This window comes from Hyla sarda, assembly GCF_029499605.1.
Source record: "Hyla sarda isolate aHylSar1 chromosome 1 unlocalized genomic scaffold, aHylSar1.hap1 SUPER_1_unloc_11, whole genome shotgun sequence".
Lineage (NCBI taxonomy): Eukaryota > Metazoa > Chordata > Amphibia > Anura > Hylidae > Hyla > Hyla sarda.
The window spans coordinates 425,285-451,548 of NW_026607572.1; the positions used below are offsets into that span (position 1 = coordinate 425,285).

Sequence of the window (26,264 nt, forward strand, 5' to 3'; positions counted from 1 at the left end):
CTTCGTCTGGTGGTCAACATGCGCTATCTGGCCAGCGAGCCAGGGCCCCGTACAGGAGATTGCGGGGGCCCCCAGCGGTCGGACCCCCCGCAATCTGAATCTTATCCCCTATCCTTGGGTTTTTCAGCACTGGACTACTCCTTTAATGGCCTCCAAAATGAAGTTCCTCTGATGTATGGGCATCAAGGGATCTTCCACTAAAAAAGATGACACAGCTTCCACTCCTCTGTCATGTGGTATATTACTATATAATGAAGAAACATCTAGTGTTGCCCACATATAGTCCTCTTCCCGTATGATATCTCTCAATAGGGTTAATAAATGCCCTTTATCTCTGAGGTTTGCTGGTAAAGACACCGCACATTTCTGTAACTGATGGTCTATATATTCAGATAAACATCAGGCAACTATCGGACAACAAGGGGATTTTTTTTCGGTCTTTATGTACCTTAGGTAGAAAATAAAAATAAGGTACATTTGGGTTGGGGTTAAATATATATCATGTTTTTCCCTCTTAAAGGGGTACTACGCACCAAGACATCTTATCCCCTCTCCAAAGGACCCCCGTGATGTCGGTTGCAGCACCCTGCTGTCAGTAAACTTGCTCTGTGCGTAATGACGGGTGATACAGGGGCCAGAACATTGGCATAGCCATTGACTGTCCTGGCATGCTGGGAGTTTTGCAACAGCTGGAGACACCCAATTTGGGAAGTACTGCCGTAGGGTAATTTGTTGGTGGATGCAAATCCCTAATTTAGGCCTCAAATGCCCATGGTGCTCTTTCACTTTGGAGCCCTCTCATATTTCAAGGGAACAGTTATGGGTTACAATTTTTTTTCTCTTCTTTTACCCCTTAGGGAAAGGTAAATTTGGGGTCTACACCAGCATGTTAGTGTAAACAAATTACATTTTTTACACTAACATGCTGGTGTTGCCCCATACTTTTAATTTTCACAAGAGGTAAAAGGAAAAAAAATTGTATATTTTGACGCAAAGTGCTCTGCAGGCGCATAACATGGCTCAGAAGGGAGAGTGCACCATATACATTTGAGGCCGAAAGTCACAGCAGTTCTGACATAAACATAAAAAAAACACCCACATGTGACCCTATTTTGAAAACTACATCCCTCACGTACATTAACAAGGGGTATAGTGAGCCTTAACATCCCACAAGTGTTTGACAAATTGGAGGTGAAAATAAAAAAAATTAAACATTTTTTTACTAAAATGCAGATGTTACCCCAATTTTATCATTTTCCCAAGGGGTAATAGGAGAAAAAGCCCTGCAAAATTTGTAACCCCAATTCTTCTGAGTCAGAAAATACCCCACATGTGGATGTAAAGTGCTCTGCGGGTGAACTACAGGGCTCAGAAGAGAAGGAGCACCATTGGGTTTTTGGAGAGAGAATCTGGCTGAAATTGAAGGCCATGTGAGTTTAGGCCTCCATGGTGCCGGAACAGTGACCCCCCCCCCCAACATCTGACCCCATTTTGGAAACTACACCCCTAATAAGAGGTGCAGTGAGCATTTACACCTCACAGGTGTCTGATAGATTTTTTGAGCAGTGGTCTGTGAAAATGAAAAATGAAAATTTTTTATTTGTACAGCCCACTGTTCCAAAGATCTGTCAAGTGCCAGTGGGGTTTAACCCCTTAAGGAACCAGCCCATTTTCACCTTAAGGACGCAGCCATTTTTTGCACATCTGACCACTGTAACTTTAAGGCTAGGTTCACACTACGGAATCTCTGGGCAGAATTTCTGCTGGAGATTTAGCCGGCAGCACTAAGACCGCACAGACTGCATTGCTGTCCCCATAGATGGCAATGCATTTCTGGGTGGATCTTTAGGGAGATCTGCTCAGAAATGCATTGGCATCTATGGGGACGACAATGCAGTCTGCGGGGTCCTAGTGCTGCACGTAACAAGGGGTCCAGTTAGCCTTAACACTAGAGATGAGCGAATCGAAGTTGACAAACCCGAATTCGTTACGAATTTTATGAAAAATTCGATTCGAACGAATACGAATATCGCCGCGATTCTATCGCACAAATCGCTTCATTAAACTCCATTTTACAGCATTCCAGGCTATTGGAGACCTAAGATGGCGGATCCACATGTGAGTACATGGGGCAGGGGATTATGGGAGGGCGGGAAACAGCGGCGGGAATGAAGGTAGGCGGTCTGACCCTGAACCACATGTGAGATGCAGCCTATCAGTGTTCACTGACCCCTGTGATGTCACAGCCCCTATATAATCGGCGGCCATCTTGCCTCTCTTCATTTCATCTATGCACTCAGATAGAGAGGACGGGACTGTGTGTGTGTGAATAGCTCATACCACAGCGTTACACTGCAACTGCTAGTCACATCAGCATTAGGGAAAGACAGGAGTGCAGAGTGCTGTGCTGTTACACTGAGAAGGATCATTGATTGCTAAACCTCCTATTCACGTTATAGAGCATTGCAGCAGAGAGGGGCAGATAGCTGTCAGCTGCCTCATACAGATCTCCAAGCTGCCTCAACTTTATCCACCATCTTATCTCCTCATTTTTCAGCTCTATTGATTTTTTTATTCTCCACAAATCTTCTGCTGCTCAGAATTGTGTGATAGAGTGCAATTTAGGGTTTAATCCCTGGATAATTTTTTTTGTGGTGCTGCACTGTTGGGTCCTGCTGCTGTTCAGAAATAAGTCATATTAGTGTGGACTTTAGTGCCTTTTTACCATTTTTCACCTGTTACTCTGTCTCTGTGCTAAATTCAGTGTTATACCACACGTTATACACCTGCCGGTGTATTAAAGAAATTTTTTTTCCCTGAGTGCAAATACGCTTTTTCAGTGGCCTTATCATTGCAAAGGGCCGAAATACAAGCAAATAGCGTACCATATACCACATTTTTTTCTGTCTCTGTGCTAAATTAAGTGTTATACCCCACGTTATATACCTGCCGGTGTATTAAAGAAAAAAACGTTTTTCCTGAGTACAAATACGCTTTTTCAGTGGCCTTATCATTGCAAAGGGCCTAAATACAAGCAATACCACCTTTTTTTCTGTCTCTGTGCTAAATTAAGTGTTATACCCCACGTTATATACCTGCCGGTGTATTAAAGAAAAAAAAAGTTTTTCCTGCGTACAAATACACTTAACAGTGCGCTCATCATTGCAAAGGGCATACATACAACCAAGTAGGGTACTATTTAGTACCTGTATTTCTGTCTCGGTGCTAAATTCAGTGCTATTCCACACATTAGTATACACTGGCTGGTGTATACAACAAAAAAAGAGTTTTTTTCTGCGTATAAATACGCTTAACAGTGCACTCATCATTGCAAAGGGCATACATACAACCAAGGTGTGTACTATTTAGTAACTGTTATTCTGTCTAGGGCCTATATACTTTGAAAGGACAGCCGTAAGTAATTGCCTGCTGCTGTTCTATACCCTCATAAACGCACTAAGTATGTCAGGCAGGGAAGTGCCAGGACGTGCACAGAGAAGGGGCAGAGGCCTACATACGTCAGGCAGAGTTGGCAGCAGACTTGGGGCGAGTGGCAGCAGGAGTCGCAGCAATAGGCCTGAGCTCCCATTAACACCCAGCGGTCGTGTCGTCGACCCATCTCTCCTCGTCATTTGGTTTGCACACTCATCCCCATCATCACAAGCGACATCTGACAACCCCAGTCAAGATTCGGTGGGTTCCTCAGACACAACCCTCAGTTGGCATGGCCGGGAGCAGTCCCTGTAATCCCATTGCCTTTGTCCTATGCTGTTCCCTCTCCCAAAGAAGTATCTCATGCTTTGGGTTCAGCTCCACTATTTAGCGAGGACGATGTAATAGAGGACAGTCAGCATCTAATGGGCAGCCAAGAATGTGAGGAGACATGCGTCCCTTGCTCCGCAAGGCGGGCAAGTACTGATGAGGAGAGTGACGTGGGAGGCGGTGTTTCAATTGTTCAGGGTCCTGAGGCAGACACTGTTGTGGAACACGAGGAGGACATCAGTGACGTGCACACATCTTTTGATGATGATGATGAAGCCGATCGCAATTGGGAGCCGGGTGCAGAAGCCGGGGCTTCATCATCATCAGGAGAAGAGATTTGCTCTTTGTCTATGAGGCAGCAAGGCGGTAGAACGGTTGGCAATCAGCGTGGTGGTGGCAGTAGTGAAAATTCAGGAGCCAAACGTGCCAGGGGGAGACCACCTGCTTCGCGGCAAGCTACCATTCAGGGAGGTAGTGGAACAGGGGTTCCTGGAGACGGCGCCAATAGCAGTGAAATAGTGCAAACTGCGGGTGGGAAAATCAGCTACTCTGCGGTGTGGTTGTTCTTCATAAAGAATCCGGAGGACCATAGCGTAGTCACATGCAAAATCTGTGGGCAGAAAGTGAAGTGTGGCCAGGGTCCCAATCTCGGCACCACGGCCCTGCATCAACACATGATTCGCCACCATAAAGCGGCCTGGGATAACCGTGGCTCCGAGGTACTGGTCCAGCCTGCCGCATCACCTAGTGGCCATCCGCTCCCTCCGTCATCCAGCCAAGGCTCCACCACCTCAGCCGAAGGGAGCATTGTGTCAAACCCTCCTTCTTGTGCTCCTGCTTCCTCCGCTCATAGTCAGCCATTCCTCCAACAATCGATCGTCGAAGCCATGTCCAAGAGACAACAGTGTGCGCCCACTCATCCAACGGCGCAGAAGTTGAATGTGCTCCTGAAGTTGCTGGTGTTGCAGTCCCTCCCTTTCCAATTGGTGGACTCTGCAGCTTTCAGGGAATTGATGGCTTGTGCCGAGCCGAGGTGGAGAGTCCCAAGCCGTAATTTCTTTGCGAAGAAGGCAGTACCAGCCCTGCATAAGTTTGTACGAGAAGGTGGGCCAGTTCTTGAGCCTTTCGGTGTGTTCAAAAGTGCACGGCAGCGCCGACGTGTGGAGCTGTAACTATGGGCAGGGACAATACATGTCTTTTACGGCCCACTGGGTAAATGTTGTTCCTGCACAGCCACAACAGGAACTTGGACAGGTCACACCGCTTCCTCCTCCACTCTCTGGCTCCCAGGCAGTTGGTCCTTTTACAGTGTGCACCTCCTCCACCTCCTCCCCGTGTCCTCGGCCTCCACTGCACGTCCAAATCTCGGTGGCCCTTCATCATACCACGTGTGTAGGGCACAGCGGTGTCAAGCCGTCCTTCACATGGTTTGCCTTGGTGAATGGAGTCACACAGGGGAGGAACTGCTAAAGTTCATTAGGGAAGAAATCCGAGTATGGCTTACTCCACGAAATCTGGAAATGGGAACCATGGTGACCGACAATGGGAAGAACATTGTGGCCGCGCTGCGACAAGGAAGTGTGAACCATTCGCCCTGCATGGCACACGTGTTGAATTTGGTTGTCAAGAAGTTCATCGAGTCTTCACCCCATTTGCAAGACGTCCTGACAATGGCAAGGAAACTGTGCATGCACTTCAGCCACTCGTACACCGCCAAGCACACTTTGCTTCAGCTGCAGCGTCAGAACGGTATCCCACAACATAGTCTCATTTGTGACGTTGCCACACTTTGGAATTCCACCCTCCATATGTTGGACAGACTATACGAGCAAAGAAAAGCCATCACAGATTTTTTGATGATACAAGCAGATAGGAGTACTCCCCTGTGTAACTTCAATGTGAACGAGTGGCAGCTCATACGTGACACCTGCCGTTTGCTGAGGCCTTTTGAGGAAGCCACATTTTTGTTAGTTGCTCGAATTACGCCATGAATGACGTAATTCCACTCCTACATTTACTCCAAAAAATTATTGAAAACATGGCTGGTCACGGCAATGGAGACGTTGCACCTACATCAGAAGGCTACATGAGTCCTGTGGGGGATGAACTGGAGGAGGATGATGAGGGGCAGAGCGGAGCACAGTTTACGGTGGATGAGATGGCCAGTGTTTCTGGTCATTGGACAGGAGAGGAGGAGCAGGAGCAGCCAGAGGAGCTGGAGGGTTATTACGAGGGAGGCGAGACAGAGGACCCAGACACACCGTGGCAGTATGCAGTGGAGATGGAGGCAGGTAGTCACAGCGAGTCACTGTCACAAATGGCACGATGCATGCTGAGTTGCTTGCGTAGTGACCCCCGAATTGTCACAATTCGTCAGCGCGATGAGGTCCACATGGTCCATCCACTCGCAGGTCTGACTCGGGGGGCCCTCTGCGCTCACCTTCCACTGGCATGGTTGCTGGGGAGGGGAGGGGTGGCAGGAGCAGTACCGGCTCAATCAGCAGCAGCCTGAGTCTACAGTCGCTGATGAGTAGCTTCCTTCAGCCGCATAGTGAAGCTACTCATCAGCAGCAGGTGGACATGGAGCAGGACCTAAACCAGCAGGTGGTGGCTTACTTCGACATGACCCTGCCAACAACCGTTGAAGATCCGCTGGACTCATTCTGTGTCTTTCAGGAACTACTTGCCTCCCTGGTGCCTCTGGCCTTGGGCCTTACGCAAATGTTCGCATATGCGCAAATTCGTACGCCAGTCTCACACAGTAGTATTAGAGCCTTCTTTACACCACACAAGCTGGAAGCAGAGAGGGATGATCACTGTGATGTGTACTGTGAATAAAAAAATAAATAAAAAAAAGAATATTCGTAATTGCGAATATATAGTGCTATATTTGCGAATATTCACAAATTCACGAATATGCAATATTCGCGAATAAAATTCGCATTTCAAAAATTTGCGAGCAACACTAGATCCGAGGACCTCACTAACCAACTCACTACAATCGCTTATAGTGACGGGCGGTGTGTACAAAGGGCAAGGACTTAATAAACACCAGCTTATGACCCTCACTTACTGGTAATTCCTCGTTTTAAGATTAAATAATTGCAATCACAGATCCCTATCACGAACTGGTTTCAGCGTGCAACACGCACCTGTCCTTAAAAGATAGAGACACGCTAATCCGTTCAGTGGAGCGCTAGTGCGGCCCAGGACATCTGAGGCCATAACACACCGGTTATTGCTCCATCTCGCAATTGATCGGGCAAGGTAAGGGGTTATTAAAGCCTCTTGGGTACTGCTGAGACCTACTCCTGACTGCTCCTGGTGCAATGTATGGGGTAATTAAACACTCTTGGGTAGTGTTATTGTTAAATTTACTGGTAATTTTATCAGTAATAAAATTGCATTTTGCAGAATGCTAACCGTTACACAACGGAACGCTTGTTGCGTGTGATTTTTTAATGAAAAAAAAAATAGATGTAGAGGGATTAACTCTGCTTAATCATTTTTGGCGAATAGAATCCTTTAGCCATCTGATTTTTTGGAGACAGATGCACTTACACACATGTAATAATTTTTTTAACCAAATTTCAAACATTGTGTGCAGTGGCGTTGCTAGGGTTGGTGTCACCCGGTGCGGTAGAAAATGGTGTCACCCCCATACCTCCCCCCTCCCCCCTCCCCCCAGTAAGTTTTTAGCCTGTTGTGACAGACACCACTGTTGTAGCGCATTGTGAGAAATTCCAGTATAATAATCAGATATACCAGTTGCCACAGAATGGGAAAGTGTTAAAGAAGTTTTCACCATTTAAATATACAGCTCCCAGAATTACTTAAAGGGGTACTCCACTGGAAAACATTTACTTTTATATCAACTGGTGCCAGAAAGTTAAACAGATTTTTAAATTACTTCTATTTAAAATCTTAATACTTCCAGTACTTATAAGCTGGTGTATGCTCCACAGGAAGTTGTGTAGTTCTTTCCAATCTGACCACAGTGCTATTTGCTGACACCTCTGTCCATGTCAGGAACTGTCCAGAGCAAGATAGGTTTGCTATGGGGATTTGCTCCTACTGTTACGCCGAGCGCTCCGGGTCCCCGCTCCTCCCCGGAGCGCTCGCCACATTCTCGCTACTGCAGCGCCCCGGTCAGATCCACTGACCGGGTGCGCTGCGATACCGCCTCCAGCCGGCATGCGATTCGCGATGCGGGTGGCGCCCGCTCGCGATGCGCACCCCGGCTCCCGTACCTGACTCGCTCTCCGTCGGTCCTGTCCCGGCGCGCGTGACCCCGCTCCCTAGGGCGCGCGCGCGCCGGGTCTCTGCGATTTAAAGGGCCACTGCGCCACTGATTGGCGCAGTTGTTCTAATTAGTGTGTTCACCTGTGCACTCCCTATGTATACCTCACTTCCCCTGCACTCCCTCGCCGGATCTTGTTGCCATCGTGCCAGTGAAAGCGTTTCCCAGTGTGTTCCTAGCCTGTGTTCCAGACCTCCTGCCGTTGCCCCTGACTACGATCCTTGCTGCCTGCCCCGACCTTCTGCTACGTCCGACCTTGCTCTTGTCTACTCCCTTGTACCGCGCCTATCTTCAGCAGTCAGAGAGGTTGAGCCGTTGCTAGTGGATACGACCTGGTTGCTACCGCCGCTGCAAGACCATCCCGCTTTGCGGCGGGCTCTGGTGAAAACCAGTAGCAGCTTAGAACCGGTCCACTAGCACAGTCCACGCCAATCCCTCTCTGGCACAGAGGATCCACCTCCTGCCAGCCGAATCATGACAGTAGATCCGGCCATGGATCCCGCTGAAGTTCCACTGCCAGTTGTCGCCGACCTCACCACTGTGGTCGCCCAGCAGTCGCAACAGATAGCGCAACAAGGCCACCAGCTGTCTCAACTGACCGTGATGCTACAGCAGCTACTACCACAGCTTCAGCAATCATCTCCTCCGCCAGCTCCTGCACCTCCTCCGCAGCGAGTGGCCGCTTCCGGCCTACGACTTTCCTTGCCGGATAAATTTGATGGGGACTCTAACTTTTGCCGTGGCTTTCTTTCACAATGTTCCTTGCACTTGGAGATGATGTCGGACCAGTTTCCTACTGAAAGGTCTAAGGTGGCTTTCGTAGTCAGCCTTCTGTCTGGGAAAGCTCTGTCATGGGCCACACCGCTCTGGGACCGCAATGACCCCGTCACTGCCTCTGTACACTCCTTCTTCTCGGAAATTCGAAGTGTCTTTGAGGAACCTGCCCGAGCCTCTTCTGCTGAGACTGCCCTGCTGAACCTGGTCCAGGGTAATTCTTCCGTTGGCGAGTACGCCATCCAATTCCGTACTCTTGCTTTCGAATTATCCTGGAATAATGAGGCCCTCTGCGCGACCTTTAAAAAAGGCCTATCCAGCAACATTAAAGATGTTCTGGCCGCACGAGAAATTCCTGCTAACCTGCATGAACTCATTCATCTTGCCACTCGCATTGACATGCGTTTTTCCGAAAGGCGTCAGGAGCTCCGCCAGGATATGGACTTTGTTCGCACGAGGCGTTTTTTCTCCCCGGCTCCTCTCTCCTCTGGTCCTCTGCAATCCGTTCCTGTGCCTCCCGCCGTGGAGGCTATGCAAGTTGACCGGTCTCGCTTGACACCTCAAGAGAGGACACGACGACGCATGGAGAACCTTTGCCTGTACTGTGCCGGTACCGAACACTTCCTGAAGGATTGTCCTATCCGTCCTCCCCGCCTGGAAAGACGTACGCTGACTCCGCACAAGGGTGAGACAGTTCTTGATGTCAACTCTGCTTCTCCACGCCTTACTGTGCCTGTGCGGATATCTGCCTCTACCTTCTTCTTCTCTACTAAGGCCTTCTTGGATTCCGGATCTGCAGGAAATTTTATTTTGGCCTCTCTCATCAACAGGTTCAACATCCCAGTGACCAGTCTCGCCAGACCCCTCTACATCAATTGTGTTAACAATGAAAGATTGGACTGTGCCGTGCGTTACCGCACGGAACCCCTCCTAATGTGCATCGGACCTCATCACGAAAAAATTGAGTTTTTGGTCCTCTCCAATTGCACTTCCGAAATTCTCCTTGGACTACCGTGGCTTCAACGCCATTCCCCAACCCTTGATTGGTCCACAGGAGAGATCAAGAGCTGGGGTACTTCTTGTTTCAAGGACTGTCTTAAACCGGTTCCCAGTACTCCTGCCGTGACCCTGTGGTTCCCCCTGTAACCGGTCTCCCTAAGGCTTATATGGACTATGCTGACGTATTTTGCAAAAAGCAAGCTGAGACTTTACCTCCTCACAGGCCTTTTGACTGTCCTATTGACCTCCTCCCGGGCACTACTCCACCCCGGGGCAGAATTTATCCTCTGTCCGCCCCAGAGACTCTTGCTATGTCTGAATACATCCAGGAAAATTTAAAAAAGGGGTTTATCCGCAAATCCTCCTCTCCTGCCGGAGCTGGATTTTTCTTTGTGTCCAAAAAAGATGGCTCCCTACGTCCTTGCATTGATTACCGCGGACTTAATAAAATCACGGTAAAGAACCGCTACCCCCTTCCTCTTATCTCTGAACTCTTTGATCGCCTTCAAGGTGCCCACATCTTTACCAAACTGGACTTAAGAGGTGCATATAATCTCATCCGCATCAGGGAGGGGGACGAATGGAAAACTGCATTTAACACCAGAGATGGACACTTTGAGTATCTGGTCATGCCCTTTGGCCTGTGCAACGCCCCTGCCGTCTTCCAAGACTTTGTTAATGAAATTTTTCGTGATCTCTTATATTCCTGTGTTGTTGTGTATCTGGACGATATTCTGATTTTTTCTGCCAACTTAGAAGAACATCGCCAGCATGTCCGCATGGTTCTTCAGAGACTTCGAGACAATCAACTTTATGCCAAAATGGAGAAATGTCTGTTTGAATGTCAATCTCTTCCTTTCCTAGGATACTTGGTCTCTGGCCAGGGACTACAAATGGACCCAGATAAACTCTCTGCCGTCTTAGATTGGCCACTCCCCTCCGGACTCCGTGCTATCCAACGTTTTTTGGGGTTCGCCAATTATTACAGACAATTCATTCCACATTTTTCCACTATTGTGGCTCCTATCGTGGCTTTAACCAAGAAGAATGCCAATCCTAAGTCCTGGTCTCCCCAAGCGGAAGACGCATTTAAACGGCTCAAGTCTGCCTTTTCTTTTGCTCCCGTGCTCTCCAGACCTGACCCATCTAAACCCTTCCTATTGGAGGTTGATGCCTCCTCAGTGGGAGCTGGAGCGGTCCTTCTACAAAAAAATTCTTCCGGGCATGCTGTTACTTGTGTTTTTTTTTCTAGGACCTTCTCTCCGGCGGAGAGGAACTACTCCATCGGGGATCGAGAACTACTGGCCATTAAATTGGCACTTGAGGAATGGAGGCATCTGCTGGAGGGATCAAAATTTCCAGTTATCATTTACACCGACCACAAGAATCTCTCCTATCTCCAGTCTGCCCAACGGCTGAATCCTCGCCAGGCCAGGTGGTCTTTGTTCTTTGCCCGTTTTAACTTTGAAATTCATTTTCGCCCTGCCGACAAGAACATTAGGGCCGATGCTCTCTCTCGTTCCTCGGATGCTTCGGAAGTAGAGGTCTCTCCGCAACACATCATTCCTCCTGACTGTCTGATCTCCACTTCTCCAGCCTCCATCAAGCAAACTCCTCCAGGGAAGACCTTCGTTTCTCCACGCCAATGTCTCGGGATTCTCAAATGGGGTCACTCCTCCCACCTCGCTGGCCATGCGGGCATCAAAAAGTCTTTGCAACTCATCTCTCGCTTCTATTGGTGGCCGACTCTGGAGACGGATGTTGTTGATTTTGTGCGGGCCTGTACTGTCTGTGCCCGGGATAAGACTCCTCGCCAGAGGCCTGCTGGTCTCCTTCATCCTCTGCCTGTCCCCGAACAGCCTTGGTCTCTGATTGGTATGGACTTTATTACAGACTTACCCCCATCCCGTGGCAACACTGTTGTTTGGGTGGTCGTTGATCGATTTTCCAAGATGGCACATTTTATTCCTCTTCCTGGTCTTCCTTCAGCGCCTCAGTTGGCAAAACAATTTTTTGTACACATTTTTCGTCTTCACGGTTTGCCCACGCAGATCGTCTCGGATAGAGGCGTCCAATTCGTGTCAAAATTCTGGAGGGCTCTCTGTAAACAACTCAAGATTAAATTAAACTTCTCTTCTGCTTATCATCCTCAATCCAATGGGCAAGTAGAAAGAATTAACCAGGTCCTGGGTGACTATTTACGGCATTTTGTTTCCTCCCGCCAGGATGACTGGGCAGATCTTCTACCTTGGGCCGAATTCTCGTACAACTTTAGAGTCTCTGAATCTTCTGCTAAATCCCCATTTTTCGTGGTGTACGGCCGTCACCCTCTTCCCCCCCTCCCTATTCCCTTGCCCTCTGGTTTGCCCGCTGTAGATGAAGTGACTCGTGATCTTTCCACCATATGGAAAGAGACCCAAAATTCTCTTTTACAGGCTTCATCTCGCATGAAAAACTTTGCCGATAGGAAAAGAAGAGCTCCCCCCATCTTTGCTCCCGGAGACAAGGTATGGCTCTCCGCTAAATATGTCCGCTTTCGTGTCCCCAGTTACAAACTGGGACCACGCTATCTTGGTCCTTTCAAAGTCTTGTGCCAGATTAATCCTGTCTCTTACAAACTCCTTCTTCCTCCTTCTCTTCGTATTCCTAATGCCTTTCATGTCTCTCTTCTTAAACCACTCATCATCAACCGTTTCTCTCCCAAACTTGTTTCTCCCACTCCTGTTTCCGGTTCCTCTGACATCTTCTCCGTAAAGGAGATACTGGCCTCCAAGACGGTCAGAGGAAAAAAATTTTTTTTGGTCGATTGGGAGGGCTGTGGTCCTGAAGAGAGATCCTGGGAACCTGAGGACAACATCCTAGACAAAAGTCTGGTCCTCAGGTTCTCAGGCTCCAAGAAGAGGGGGAGACCCAAGGGGGGGGGTACTGTTACGCCGAGCGCTCCGGGTCCCCGCTCCTCCCCGGAGCGCTCGCCACATTCTCGCTACTGCAGCGCTCCGGTCAGATCCACTGACCGGGTGCGCTGCAATACCGCCTCCAGCCGGGATGCGATTCGCGATGCGGGTGGCGCCCGCTCGCGATGCGCACCCCGGCTCCCGTACCTGACTCGCTCTCCGTCGGTCCTGTCCCGGCGCGCGTGACCCCGCTCCCTAGGGCGCGCGCGCGCCGGGTCTCTGCGATTTAAAGGGCCACTGCGCCACTGATTGGCGCAGTTGTTCTAATTAGTGTGTTCACCTGTGCACTCCCTATGTATACCTCACTTCCCCTGCACTCCCTCGCCGGATCTTGTTGCCATCGTGCCAGTGAAAGCGTTTCCCAGTGTGTTCCTAGCCTGTGTTCCAGACCTCCTGCCGTTGCCCCTGACTACGATCCTTGCTGCCTGCCCCGACCTTCTGCTACGTCCGACCTTGCTCTTGTCTACTCCCTTGTACCGCGCCTATCTTCAGCAGTCAGAGAGGTTGAGCCGTTGCTAGTGGATACGACCTGGTTGCTACCGCCGCTGCAAGACCATCCCGCTTTGCGGCGGGCTCTGGTGAAAACCAGTAGCAGCTTAGAACCGGTCCACTAGCACGGTCCACGCCAATCCCTCTCTGGCACAGAGGATACTATTTTATTATATTATTATAATTATTTTATAGGCATACTATTTTGGAAACTACACCCCTCAAGGAACGTAAGAAGGGGTACAATTAGCCTTAACACCCCACAGGTGCTTGACAAATTTCCTCTAAAGTTGGAAGTGAAAATGAAAAATTAGATTCACTAAAATGCTGGTTTTACCCCAAATTTTTCATTTTCACAAGGGGTAATTGGAGAAAAAGCCTCCCAAAATTTGTAAACCAATTTCTTCTGAGTATGGAAATACCCCATATGTGGATGTAAAGTGCTCTGCGGGTGAACTACAATGCTCGGAAGAGAAGAAGCGCCATTGAGCTTTTGGTGAGAGAATTTGGTTGGAATTAAGTGGGAGGCCATGTGCGTTTACAAAGCCCCCCCCCCCCCCCCCCCGTGGTGCCAGAACAGTGGACCCCCCCCCCACATGTGACCCCATTTTGGAAACTACACCCCTCACAGAATTTAATAAGGGGTGCAGTGAACATTTACACCGCACTGGCCTTTTACAGATCTTTGGAGCAGTGGGCTGTGCAAATGAAAAATAAAAATTTTCATTTTCACGGACCACTGTTCCAAAAATCTGTCAGACACCTGTGGGGTGTAAATGCTCACGGCACCCCTTATTACAATACGTGACGGGTGTAGTTTCCAAAATGGGGTTACGTGGGGGGGGGGGTCCATTGTTCTGGCACTATGGGGGCTTTGTAAACACACGTGGCCTTCAATTTCGGACACATTCTCTCTCCAGAAGCCCAATGGCGCTTCTTCTCTTCTGAGCATTGTAGTTCGCCAGCAGAGCACTTTACATCCACATATGGGGTACATTCTTAATCAGAGGAAATGGGGCTACACATTTTGGTGGGCTTTTTTTCCTATTCTCCCTTGTGAAAATGAAAAATGAAGGGTAACACCAGCATTTTAGTGCAATTTTTTTTTTTCATTTTCACATCCAACTTTAACGGAAATTTGTCAAACACCTGTGGGGTTTTAAAGGGGTTCTCCTGTGGAAAACTTTTTTTTAAATCAACTGTTGCCAGAAAGTTAAACAGATTTGTAAATCACTTCTATTAAAAAAATCTTAATCCTTCCAGTACTTTTTAGGGGCTGTATATTAAAGAGAAATCCAAAAAAGAAATGCACTTCCTCTGATGTCCTGACCACAGTGCTCTCTGCTGAACTCTGCTGTCCATTTTAGGAACTGTCCAGAGAAGCATATGTTTGCTATGGGGATTTTCTCCTTCTCTGGACAGTTCCTGAAATGGACAGCAGAGGTCAACAGAGAGCACTGTGGTCAGGACATCAGAGGAAATGCATTTCTTTTTTGGATTTCTCTTTAGTATACAGCCCCTAAAAAGTACTGTAAGGATTAAGATTTTTTAATAGAAGTGATTTACAAATCTGTTTAACTTTCTGGCACCAGTTGATTTAAAAAAAAAGTTTTCCACGGGGGTACCCCTTTAAGGCTCACTTTACCCCTTGTTACATTTCGTGAGGGGTGTAGTTTCCAAAATGGGGTCACATGTGCGTATTTGTGTTTATGTCAGAACCGCGGTAAAAGCCACCCCTGTGCTAATCACCAATTTTGATCTCAAATGTACATGGCACGCTCTCACTCCTGAGCCTTGTTGTGCGCCCGCAGAGCACTTTACGCCCATATATGGGGTAGTTCTGTACTCAGGAGAAATTGCATTACAAATTTTGGGGGTCTTTTTTCCCTTTTACTTCTTGTGAAAATTTTAAGTATGGGGCAACACCAGCATGTTAGTGTAAAATAATTTTTTTTTTACACTAACATGCTGGTGTAGACCCCAACTTTACCTTTTCATAAGGGGTAAAAGGAGAAAAAGCCCCCAAAATTTGTAGTGCAATTTCTCCGGAGTACGGAGATAGATACCCCATATGTGGGCATAAACTGTTTCCTTGAAATACGACAGGGCTACGAAGTGAGAGAGCGCCATGCGCATTTGAGGACTAAATTGGGGATCTGAATTGGCCACAAAAATACCCTATGGCAGTGTTTCCCAAACAGGGTGCCTCCAGCTGTTGCAAAACTCCCAGCATGCCTTGACAGCCAGTGGCTGTCCGGCAATACTGTGAGTTGTTTTTTTTCATCAGCTGGAGGCTCTGTTTTGGAAACAGTGCCGTACAAGACTTTTTTTTTTTTGGGGGGGGGGACAGTGTAAGGGGGTGTATATGTAGTGTTTTATCCTTTATTATGTGGTAGTGTAGTGTAGTGTTTTTAGGGTACATTCACACGGGCAGAGGTTTACAATGAGTTTTTTGCTGGGAGTTTGAGCTGCGGCGGAAAATTTGCCGCCTCTCAAACTTGCAGCAGAACTCGCTGTAAACCTCCGCCCGTGTGTATGTACCCTGTACATTCACATGGGGGGGCAAACCTCCAGCTGTTACAAAACTACAACTCCCAGCATGCACTGACAGACCATAAATGCTGGGAGTTGTAATTATGCAACAGCTGGAGGCACATTGGTTGCGAAACACAGAGTTTGTTACTTAACTCAGTGTTTTGCAAACAGTGTGCCTCCAGCTGTTGCAAAACTAGAACTCCCAGCATGTACTGTCTCTCAGTGCATGCTGGGAGTTGTAGTTTTTCAACAGCTGGAGGCACACTGGTTGCGAAACACTGAGTTAGGTAACAAACTCGGTTTCACAACCAATGTGTTTCCAGCTGTTGCAAAACTGCAACAATCAGCATGCATTGACAGTCAAAGGGCATGCTGAGAGTTGTAGGTTTGGAACAGCTGGAGGCACACCGCTACAACTTATAGCATACCCTTTAGTAGTCTGTGCATGCTGGGAGTTGTAGTTATGCAACAGCTGAATGCACACTTTTTCATAGAAAAAATGTGCCTTTCGTTGTTGCATAATGACAACCCCCAGCATGCACAGACTACCATAGGGCATGCTCGGAGTTGTAGATGGAACTCCTGCTGTTGCAAAACTACAACTCCCAGCATACCCTTTGGCTGTGCATGCTGCGAGTTGTTGCTAAGCAACAACCGAAGGTGAACAGGCCTCACCTCCTGCTGTTTCCTGCCGCCTGCACCGCCGAGACCATTGCCGCTGCTGCCACCGCTCCTGCCTCAGGGACCGCTGCCACCGATCCTGAGGGACCCCCGCCGGACCAGGTGAAGGTAGGAGACCTCCGCCGGCGCCGATCGCCACCATCTTTGTTGTCCTGATTGCCACCCAGCAGATCCCTTCTGGACGATCAATCACGTGATCGTGAGGCGGCACCCGTGCCACCTCGCTCCTGCTGTGTAAGAGTGAATGGGGCTGTCTTGGACAGCCCCATTCACCCTTTTTTTCCGGGTCACCAGAGACCCGATTGACCAGGAAGAGCCGCAAATCGCAGGTCTGAATTGAATTGATTGCCGACATGGGGGGGTCAGCAGTCACCCCGGTCCGGTCCCCGCCCGGTGAGCGGAGGGGACCGGAATTCCCACGGGCGTATGGATACGTCCTGCGTCCTGAAGAGGTTAAATCAACTTGTGCCAGAAAGTTAATCAAACATGTAAATTACTTCTATTTTAAAATCTCAATCCTTCCAGTACTTATCAGCTGCTGTATGCTCCACAGGAAGTTGTGTAGTTCTTTACAGTCTGACCACAGTGCTCTCTGCTGACACCTCTGTCGATGTCAGGAACTGCCCAGAGCAGGAGAGGTTTGCTTTGGGGATTTGCTCTGGCTCTGAACAGTTCCTAAAATGGACAGAGGTGTCAGCAGAGAGCACTTTGGTCAGACTGAAAGAACTACACAACTTCCTGTGCTGATACAGCAGCTGATAAGTACTGGAAGGATTAAGATTTTTTTTTTTTATAACAAAGGTTTTTAAATAGAAGTAATTTACAAATCTGTTTAACTTTCTGGCTCCAGTTTATTTAAAAGAAAAAAAAAATCAAGTAAAGACATAACTTTTTTTGATGTTTTTCATTGAGACAAGGACAATAAAATCCAGGTCTCCCCCTACAGTAAAGAGATAACAGGGAATATCACCTCACAAGCCTCTTCCTGCATCCAATACATGTAATATAAATATCCCATATGGGGAGTGGGTGACACTCAGGCCAAATTGGTCGGAAACAGAAACATTTATAGGGAATCTATATCGCTGCATTCAAGGATAAAAAAGAGAAGTTATAATGAATCAAAGGCATTAATTTCCTACACAGAAAAGTAACCGATCAAATGTTAATATGAAGACAAATAAACCGTCCCCAGATTTATTACTCCCTATAGTCGGCAGCTTTTTTGCCATAAAGAAGATTATGAGAAAATATCGACCTATTTTAGGGCCGGACTCCGTTTTGAAGGAATTTTCTTTGAATCAGCTGCAAGCAGTAGCCAAACGGGGCCCCTCTCTGGGTTCTAAGGTTTCACCAAGTTTTTTTGTAGATCCCAGTAAGAAAAAAACGCAACCAACTTGGCTAAAGGGGTACTCTGCCCCAAGACATGTCTGATCGCGGGGGTCCAGGTGCTGGGGACCCCAGACATCCGGTGCATGGAGCGAACTTTGCTCCATGTCAGATGACTGGCGATTCGGGGTGGAGACTCGTAACGTCAAGGTCACGCCCCGCTCGCGATGTCGCAGTCACGCCCCCTGAATGCAAGTCTATGGACTTGCATTGAGGGGGTGTGGCTGTGATCTTACAAATGGGTCGTGACCGTGACGTCACGAGCCTCCGACGCTCTAAACGAACGCCGGGTGTAGCAGGAGATTGCCTGGGTCCAAAGTGCCGGGACCCCAGAGATCAGACATCTTAACCCCTATCCTTTGGATATGGGAAGAGATGTTTATGGGCAGAGAACCCCTTTAAATTTCCTGGGTAGCTGGATATGTGGACACAGTCAGTGCATTACGTGCGGCCACAACGAGTGTCAGATAGATTTTACTCTTTTAGTGAAGAAATGACATTAATGTTGATACTATGAATGTTCTATATTTATCCACATGAACCACCTGTCACTTACAATACGTAGGCTGCACTTCTAATGCACTAAACAGTAGGATCAGGAGGCAAATCTCTCATACAAAAGGGTCTCAATTTAATGTGTCCTCCATATCCAGACATTTTAGGGATGTACATAAAGGGGTTACGACATCTTTGGAAATTATGGGTATAAATAAAGTCCACAGACATCCTAGGGGAGGGGACACCAGACGGACGCTCCTGAATCGAGAGTCATTTTGGATTTTACAATTGGACACTCGGCAGCTGTGATGAATATAAGGCAAGGAGTGTTACACGTCTTTTTTCCGCTCCCTTTAGAGTCTGTGGTAATTTAATTTTTAACTATGTATAACTAAATTTATGTTACATAATTCTACATATTTTATATAAACTTTTTCTGAGGGTGATATTACAGGTTATATTGTGTATTTCATTGGTGTCTTTCCATGTTCTTCATTTTTCTTCTTTTTTGTACTATGAGCAGTTCCCTTCCCTTTTTGCCATTTCAGATTTTACCAGTGAAATTCAGGGTGATCATGTGACTTGTAACTTTTAATATAAAAGCAGAGTTATTTTAATGTTTTGTATGCCATGACTAAGGACCTAGTGTAGGTACGAAACGTGTCGGCTGTGTATGTTCTGTTTATTCAAGACCCAATAAAGTTCTACAATTTTTAATACAAGCCTGGTGCTGTACGATACTCTTGTTGTACCTAAAGGAGGAGAGCGGGGGCCACAAAATGGGCCCTATAGAAGGAGGGACTGAGGAGAATTCCATATCCACATGAGGAGGAATATAAAGGGGAGGATGAGAAAAAGAAGAGCGAACGAGCTCTAATAATCCAGACGAAGGAAAAGCTTTATAATAAGTGTGTAAATCCGGAAACACAAAACCGCCGTCTAATGTCTTCAGGGTGAGCGTCTATACGGGACACGTGGTCTCTTCTGAATCATAACAAAATTACTAAATAACCATCGGATAGAAGAAAAATAACAATTCCGTACTATGATAGGGACGGACTGTAAAAATATAAAATATTATTGGTAAATATAAGATTTAAGAACCTTTTTCCTTCCAATCCACGACATATATGGGAATTTACGAGCGTGTAACTGGGTCTTCAATCCGTGTAATAATGGCGCAAAGTGTGAAGTAAAGAGATCTTGTACCAGATGTGATCAGATCTCTAGGGATTTTATACCCCGGGGAGGACAAAGAAAAGGAAAAGAATTACACCGATGTTTACTGAACCCGGGGGACGCTGACATATTGACGACTTCTCATATAGAAAAATGGATTTTAGGATCGGAGACCGAAAATAGACGTCAAGACGGGAAACGCTGGTCTAGGGTTTGTGATAAATAAAAGTATCTGCAGCGTCTTATGTTCAGAAGAGACGATCTTCAAGGGAGACGCGCAGATCCTGTCTGATGCCTTGAATTAAAGTCTCTATAATCATAATGAGAAGGGGGCGGGGACAACACTGACGCGTTACATTCCCTATATACAACGTCAGGGACAATATTACATTTATTATAAGTCCAGTGTGCGGAGATGAATATAAGAATAATAAATCATATAAGAAAGAAAACTTTTATTAACAATTGGTAACAAGTTTGGAGATGCAGTATATGATATATGTATAAACGTCAGATATCCTATGTACATGGATAATATATAGATGTGTTATCTGCATCATTTACTGCTCTGAATTTACTTCTCTCATGTGTGAATTCTTAGATGTCTAACAAGACTTGATTTGTCAGTAAAACATTTCCCACATTCTGATATAAAAATGGCTTCACCCCTCTGTGAGTTCTTTGATGTTGAACAAGATTTGATTTCACAATAAAACCTTTCCCACACTCTGCACAGCAAAATGGCTTCTCGTCTGTGTGAGTTTTTTTATGTACAACAAAATTTGATATGTCAGAAAAACATTTCCCACATTCTGAACATGAATATGGTTTCTCGCCTGTGTGAGTTCGTTTATGTTTAACAAGCTTTGATTTGTCAGTAAAACATTTTCCACATTCTGAACATGAAAATGGTTTCTCCCCTGTGTGAGTTCTTTGATGTTGAACAAAACTTGACTTCATAGTATAACATTTCCCACATTCTGCACATGAAAATGGCTTCTCCCCTGTGTGAATTCTTTGATGTGTAACAAGATGTGATTGCTGAGTAAAACATTTTCCACATTCTGAGCATGAAAATGGCTTTTCCCCTGTGTGAGTTCTTTGATGTCTAACAAGATGTGATTGCTGAGTAAAACATTTCCCACATTCTGAACATGAAAACGGCTTCTCTCCTTTGTGAGTTCTCTGATGTACAACAAGACCTGATTTAAAAGTAAAACATTTCCCACATTCTGAGCATAAATATGGTTTCTTTCCTGTATGAGCTCGGGGATGTCCAACATTCCTTCTGTGACCTTTATTTTGCTGAACATCCTGTGATGAATGAGAAGACAGGACCTGTATATAAGGATGAGATGACAGATTTTGGCTGTGAAGGGCTGAGGGTGTATCTGGGATAATGGAATGTTCTTCATATGTATCTTGTGTGATATCATCATCTGCTTTATAATCTGAAGATATAAGATTCTCCTCTGATCTCCTGCTACAAGAATCTGCAGAGAATAACACAGATTTTATTAATAATTGTGCCCATATTTATAGTCTTTTTAGTAGAACATTATAAGTGCAGCATGTGACATCATGGAACCTTCTCCCCGTCCTCTGGATAATAAATAGTTAATGTAGACATAATATAGGGTCTTCAGGTCACATACACCCCACTCCTGGACCCCATCACACTCCCATCCAGCAGCAATGAACAATCCATAGGGCACAAATCAGACGACAGCCGAGGTGGTTCAGAGCCCCCAGCAATACAGAAGTGCTGGGAAATATCCCAAATTATTCCTCTAGTCGTATACATGGAAATCCTGCTGACTATATAAGATGGAGACAACAGAGACAATAAACACAACAGCGCAAACAAGGACTTTAAGGACAAGATCAGTATCAGTGAGGGTGCAGACCATATATCTCACTACACTGGCAGAGCAGTTAGGCCGTTTGCCATTCAGTGAAGTGTTACCGACCGGAGCGCCCACTCACTAACATTCATACATTTTTTTATCTCCTTTCTATAGAGATCATGGCTTATGACCACTAGGGGTCCCCATACCATCTAGCCATTGGCTGTCCGATCGTGATGGGAGTTGAAGTTCTGCAACATCTGGAGGGCCACACTTTGAGACCATGGATCTAAAACATAATCCTGTCCAGCTGCAGCATCATCTTTGTCCCAGCTGAAGCACAGACCTGGCAGGACTAGCACTCCTCTGTGCTCACTCCTGTCCTATCAGACTGCAGCATGAAAGCAGAGAGGAGGGGGTTACAGAGCCGCCTGCAGTGATTGGATAAAGAGACCCGGCACAGCAGACCCAGGGAGGAAGTAAATGCATGGCTAGTGAGGGCGGGCTCAGTGCTTGCCTCGGACACACCCCTTCCTGAACAGTGGATGTCAGAATAAGTGATCAGCAGAACAGAGGGATTTGTGAGCCAAATACAGAAGACAAATAAAAAAGACCTGTATAGCATCTGAATGACCTAGTGAGTAACATATATGAGCATTATTTTTTTCTGTGATTACTGCAGCTGGTGACTAGTAACCACTAAATACAGAGAAGAGTCACAGATTCTACTCACTCACCTGGGCAGTTACCTGTAGGAATGTCCTCCTTAAACTGCTCATCACCGCTCACATCCGTCTCTTCTTCTTCTTTCTTAATGTCTGTAGCATTAATATAGATCAGATCTTTCCCTGTAGGAATGTCCTCCTTATACTGCTTATCACTGCTCACATCTGTCTCTTCTTTTTCTTTCTTTATGTCTGTAGCATTAATATAGATCAGATCTCTCCCTGTAGAAATGCACTCCTTATACTGCGCATCACTGCTTACATCAGCATCTTGTTCTTCCTTTATGTCCCTAGCAGTAATATAGCTCAGATCTTTCCCTATAGGAATGTCCTCCTTATACTGCTTATCACTGTTTACATCTGTCTCTTTTTCTTCCTTTATGTCCCTAGCAGTAATATAGCTCAGATCTTTCCCTATAGGAATGTCCTCCTTATACTGCTTATCACTGTTTACATCTGTCTCTTGTTCTTCCTTTATGTCTGTAGCATTAATATAGATCAGATCTTTCCCTGTAGGAATGTCCTTCTTATACTGCTCATCACCGCTCATGTCTGTCTCTTGTTCTTTCTTTATGCCTGTAGTATAAATATCGATCAGATCTTTCCCTGCTGTAATATCCTCCTTATACTGCTTATTACTGTTCACATCTGTCTCTTCTTCCTTTAAATCTGTAGCATTAATACTGATCAGATCTTTCCCTATAGAAATGTCCTCCTTATACTGCTCATCACCGCTCACATCGGTCTCTTCTTCCTTTATGCCTGTAGCATTAATATAGATAAGATCTTTCTCTGTAGGAATGTCCTCCTTATACTGCTCATCACGGCTCACATCTGTCTCTTCTTCCTTTATGCCTGTAGTATAAATATCGATCAGATATTTCCCTGCAGTAATATCCTCCTTATGCTGCTCATCACTGCTCACATCTGTCTCTTCTTCTTCCTTTATGTCTGTAGCATTAATATAGATCAGATCTTTCTCTGTAGAAATGTCCTTCTTATACTGATGATCACCGCTCACATCTGTCTCTTCTTCTTCCTTTATGTCTGTAGCATTAATATAGATGAGATCATTCTCTGTAGAAATGTCCTCCTTATACTGCTCATCACTGCTCACATCTGTCTCTTCTTCTTCCTTTATGTCTGTAGGATTAATATAGATCAGATCTTTCCCTGTAGTAATATCCTCCATATTCTGTTCATCAAGAGGACGGGGACACCTCTCTGGTGCTGTTTTCTTACTGGATCTGACTGTAGGGAACACATACAGAGACTGAATTCATTCTTTACATACAAATAATGAGAGGACGTGTGTATATAGTCATGTCTATTACCTGGTGATGTGAGGAGCTGCTGATCCTCCATCATCACCTGATCCTTGTACTGATCCTTGTGTCCTTCTACATACTCCCACTCCTCCATGGAGAAATAGACCGCCACGTCCTGACACCTTATAGGAACCTGTATTGTGAATAAACATTTAATTCTATACAATTCCAGGATGTTATATGGAGACATTTGAGGGGATATTCCTGCACATGATTTATCTTCTTGCTCTCGGATGATGAGGTGAATACTTGTCGGGGCAGATCCTCTATATAATGGTCACATGTCCCGAATTGACCGCATGTCTGATGATCCAGCTGTCAGTTCAGGTCATTATACCCAAAGCGCCCGTCCCATGGAGTGTAAGGAGTTAAGTGATATTTCATAGTAGGGCTGCATGATATAGGGAAAATGTGCAATTGCGATTTTGGGCCTAAATATTGCGATTTTGAAATGCGATATAATAAATAAATGGTGAAATCCCGCCTTTTCATGTCCAATCTCCTCCATTTTACAACTATCCACCCATTTTATGCCCACTGCCCATTTCACATCTCCCCCCTTCACCTTCTCCCCTCATGGTCACATCTTCTCCCATCACATTCTCCCCCCATATCACAATCCCCCCCTCCCCGTCACATTCTCCCCCGTCACACTCTCCCCCCTGTCACATTCTCCCGCCGTCACATTCTCCCCCCCTGTCACATTCTCCCCCCATGTCACATTCTCCCCCCCTGTCACATTCTCCCCCCATGTCACATTCTCCCCCCATGTCACATTCTCCCCCCATCTCACATTCTCCCCCCATCTCACATTCTCCCCCCATCTCACATTCTCCCCCATGTCACATTCTCCCCCCATGTCACATTCTCCCCCCATGTCACATTCTCCCCCATGTCACATTCTCCCCCCATGTCACATTCTCCCCCCATCTCACATTCTCCCCCCATCTCACATTCTCCCCCCATCTCACATTCTCCCCCATGTCACATTCTCCCCCCATGTCACATTCTCCCCCCATGTCACATTCTCCCCCATGTCACATTCTCCCGCCGTCACATTCTCCCCCCATGTCACATTCTCCCCCCGTCACATTCTCCCCCCGTCACATTCTCCCCCCATGTCACATTCTCCCCCCCTGTCACATTCTCCCCCGTCACATTCTCCCCCCATGTCACATTCTCCCCACATGTCACATTCTCCCCCATGTCACATTCTCCCCCATGTCACATTCTCCCCCCCATGTCACATTCTCCCCCCTGTCACATTCTCCCCCCCATGTCACATTCTCCCCCCTGTCACATTCTCCCCCCATGTCACATTCTCCCCCCTGTCACATTCTCCCCCCATGTCACATTCTCCCCCCATGTCACATTCTCCCCCCTGTCACATTTTCCCCCCCTGTCACATTCTCCCCCCCTGTCACATTCTCCCCCCCATGTCACATTCTCCCCCCTGTCACATTCTCCCTCCCATGTCACATTCTCCCCCCTGTCACATTCTCCCCCCATGTCACATTCTCCCCCCTGTCACATTCTCCCCCATGTCACATTCTCCCCCCTGTCACATTTTCTCCCGTCACATTCTCCCCCCCTGTCACATTCTCCCCCCCCCTGTCACATTCTCCCCCCTGTCACATTCTCCCCCCGTCACATTCTCCCCCCCTGTCACATTCTCCCCCCCTGTCACATTCTCCCCCCCATGTCACATTCTCCCCCCCATGTCACATTCTTCCCCCCTGTCACATTCTCCCCCCATGTCACATTCTCCCCCCGTCACATTCTCCCCCCATGTCACATTCTCCCCCCCTGTCACATTCTCCCCCGTCACATTCTCCCCCCTGTCACATTCTCCCCACATGTCACATTCTCCCCCATGTCACATTCTCCCCCATGTCACATTCTCCCCCCCTGTCACATTCTCCCCCCATGTCACATTCTCCCCCCCCATGTCACATTCTCCCCCCATGTCACATTCTCCCCCCATGTCACATTCTCCCCCCCATGTCACATTCTCCCCCCATGTCACATTCTCCCCCCCCCCGTCACATTCTCCCCCATGTCACATTCTCCCCCATGTCACATTCTCCCCCCCTGTCACATTCTCCCCCGTCACATTCTCCCCCCCTGTTACATTCTCCCCACATGTCACATTCTCCCCCATGTCACATTCTCCCCATGTCACATTCTCCCCCCCTGTCACATTCTCCCCCGTCACATTCTCCCCCCATGTCACATTCTCCCCCCCATGTCACATTCTCCCCCCCTGTCACATTCTCCCCCATGTCACATTCTCCCCCATGTCACATTCTCCCCCCATGTCACATTCTCCCCCCCATGTGACATTCTCCCCGCATGTCACATTCTCCCCCCCTGTCACATTCTCCCCCGTCACATTCTCCCCCATGTCACATTCTCCCCCCTGTCACATTCCCCCCCCCCCGTCACATTCCCCCCCCCCCCCGTCACATTCTCCCCCCTGTCACATTTCCCCCCCCCCCCCCGGTCACATTCTCCCCCCATGTCACATCTCCCCCCATCCCTGTCACATTTTGTACTGCAGCAATACACTGGGTTTCCCGGGCGGTTTGCAAATCTCCCACCGGATCCAGGAAACCTAGTATGTTTCCTGCCGAAAAAGACCTTTCCCCATCAAACAATCACTGGCTTGACACGTGACACCACTGCGGCCAGTGATTGTCTGAAAAGGGAAAGGTCCTACTAGTTGAATGGTGAAGAGAGGAGGCATCGGACCGCATGGAGGGGGTACGGCATCTGCAGGGACCGGGAGGAGGTGAGCAGAAGTT

The 26,264-nt window shown here is 47.2% G+C and overlaps 2 protein-coding genes across 4 annotated transcripts in view; one reads left to right on the forward strand and one right to left on the reverse strand.

Moving 5' to 3' along the window:
* Positions 1-26,264, forward strand: part of LOC130297943 (oocyte zinc finger protein XlCOF22-like) — a 204,187-nt gene that overhangs the window by 118,881 nt on the left and 59,042 nt on the right. The window lies entirely within an intron of this gene.
* The window catches only part of LOC130297942 (zinc finger protein 892-like), a 90,898-nt gene continuing 84,733 nt past the window's right edge, over positions 20,100-26,264 (reverse strand). For 2 of the 3 annotated variants that reach the window (XM_056550796.1, XM_056550798.1), the window contains one exon: positions 20,100-21,053. In XM_056550796.1, coding sequence (XP_056406771.1) covers positions 20,158-21,053 — 896 coding nt within the window. In that variant the 3' untranslated portion in view covers positions 20,100-20,157. Of the gene's footprint in view, positions 21,054-22,144; positions 23,384-23,466; positions 23,594-26,264 lie in introns of all 3 variants that reach the window. The other variant, XM_056550797.1, reaches the window with a different exon arrangement.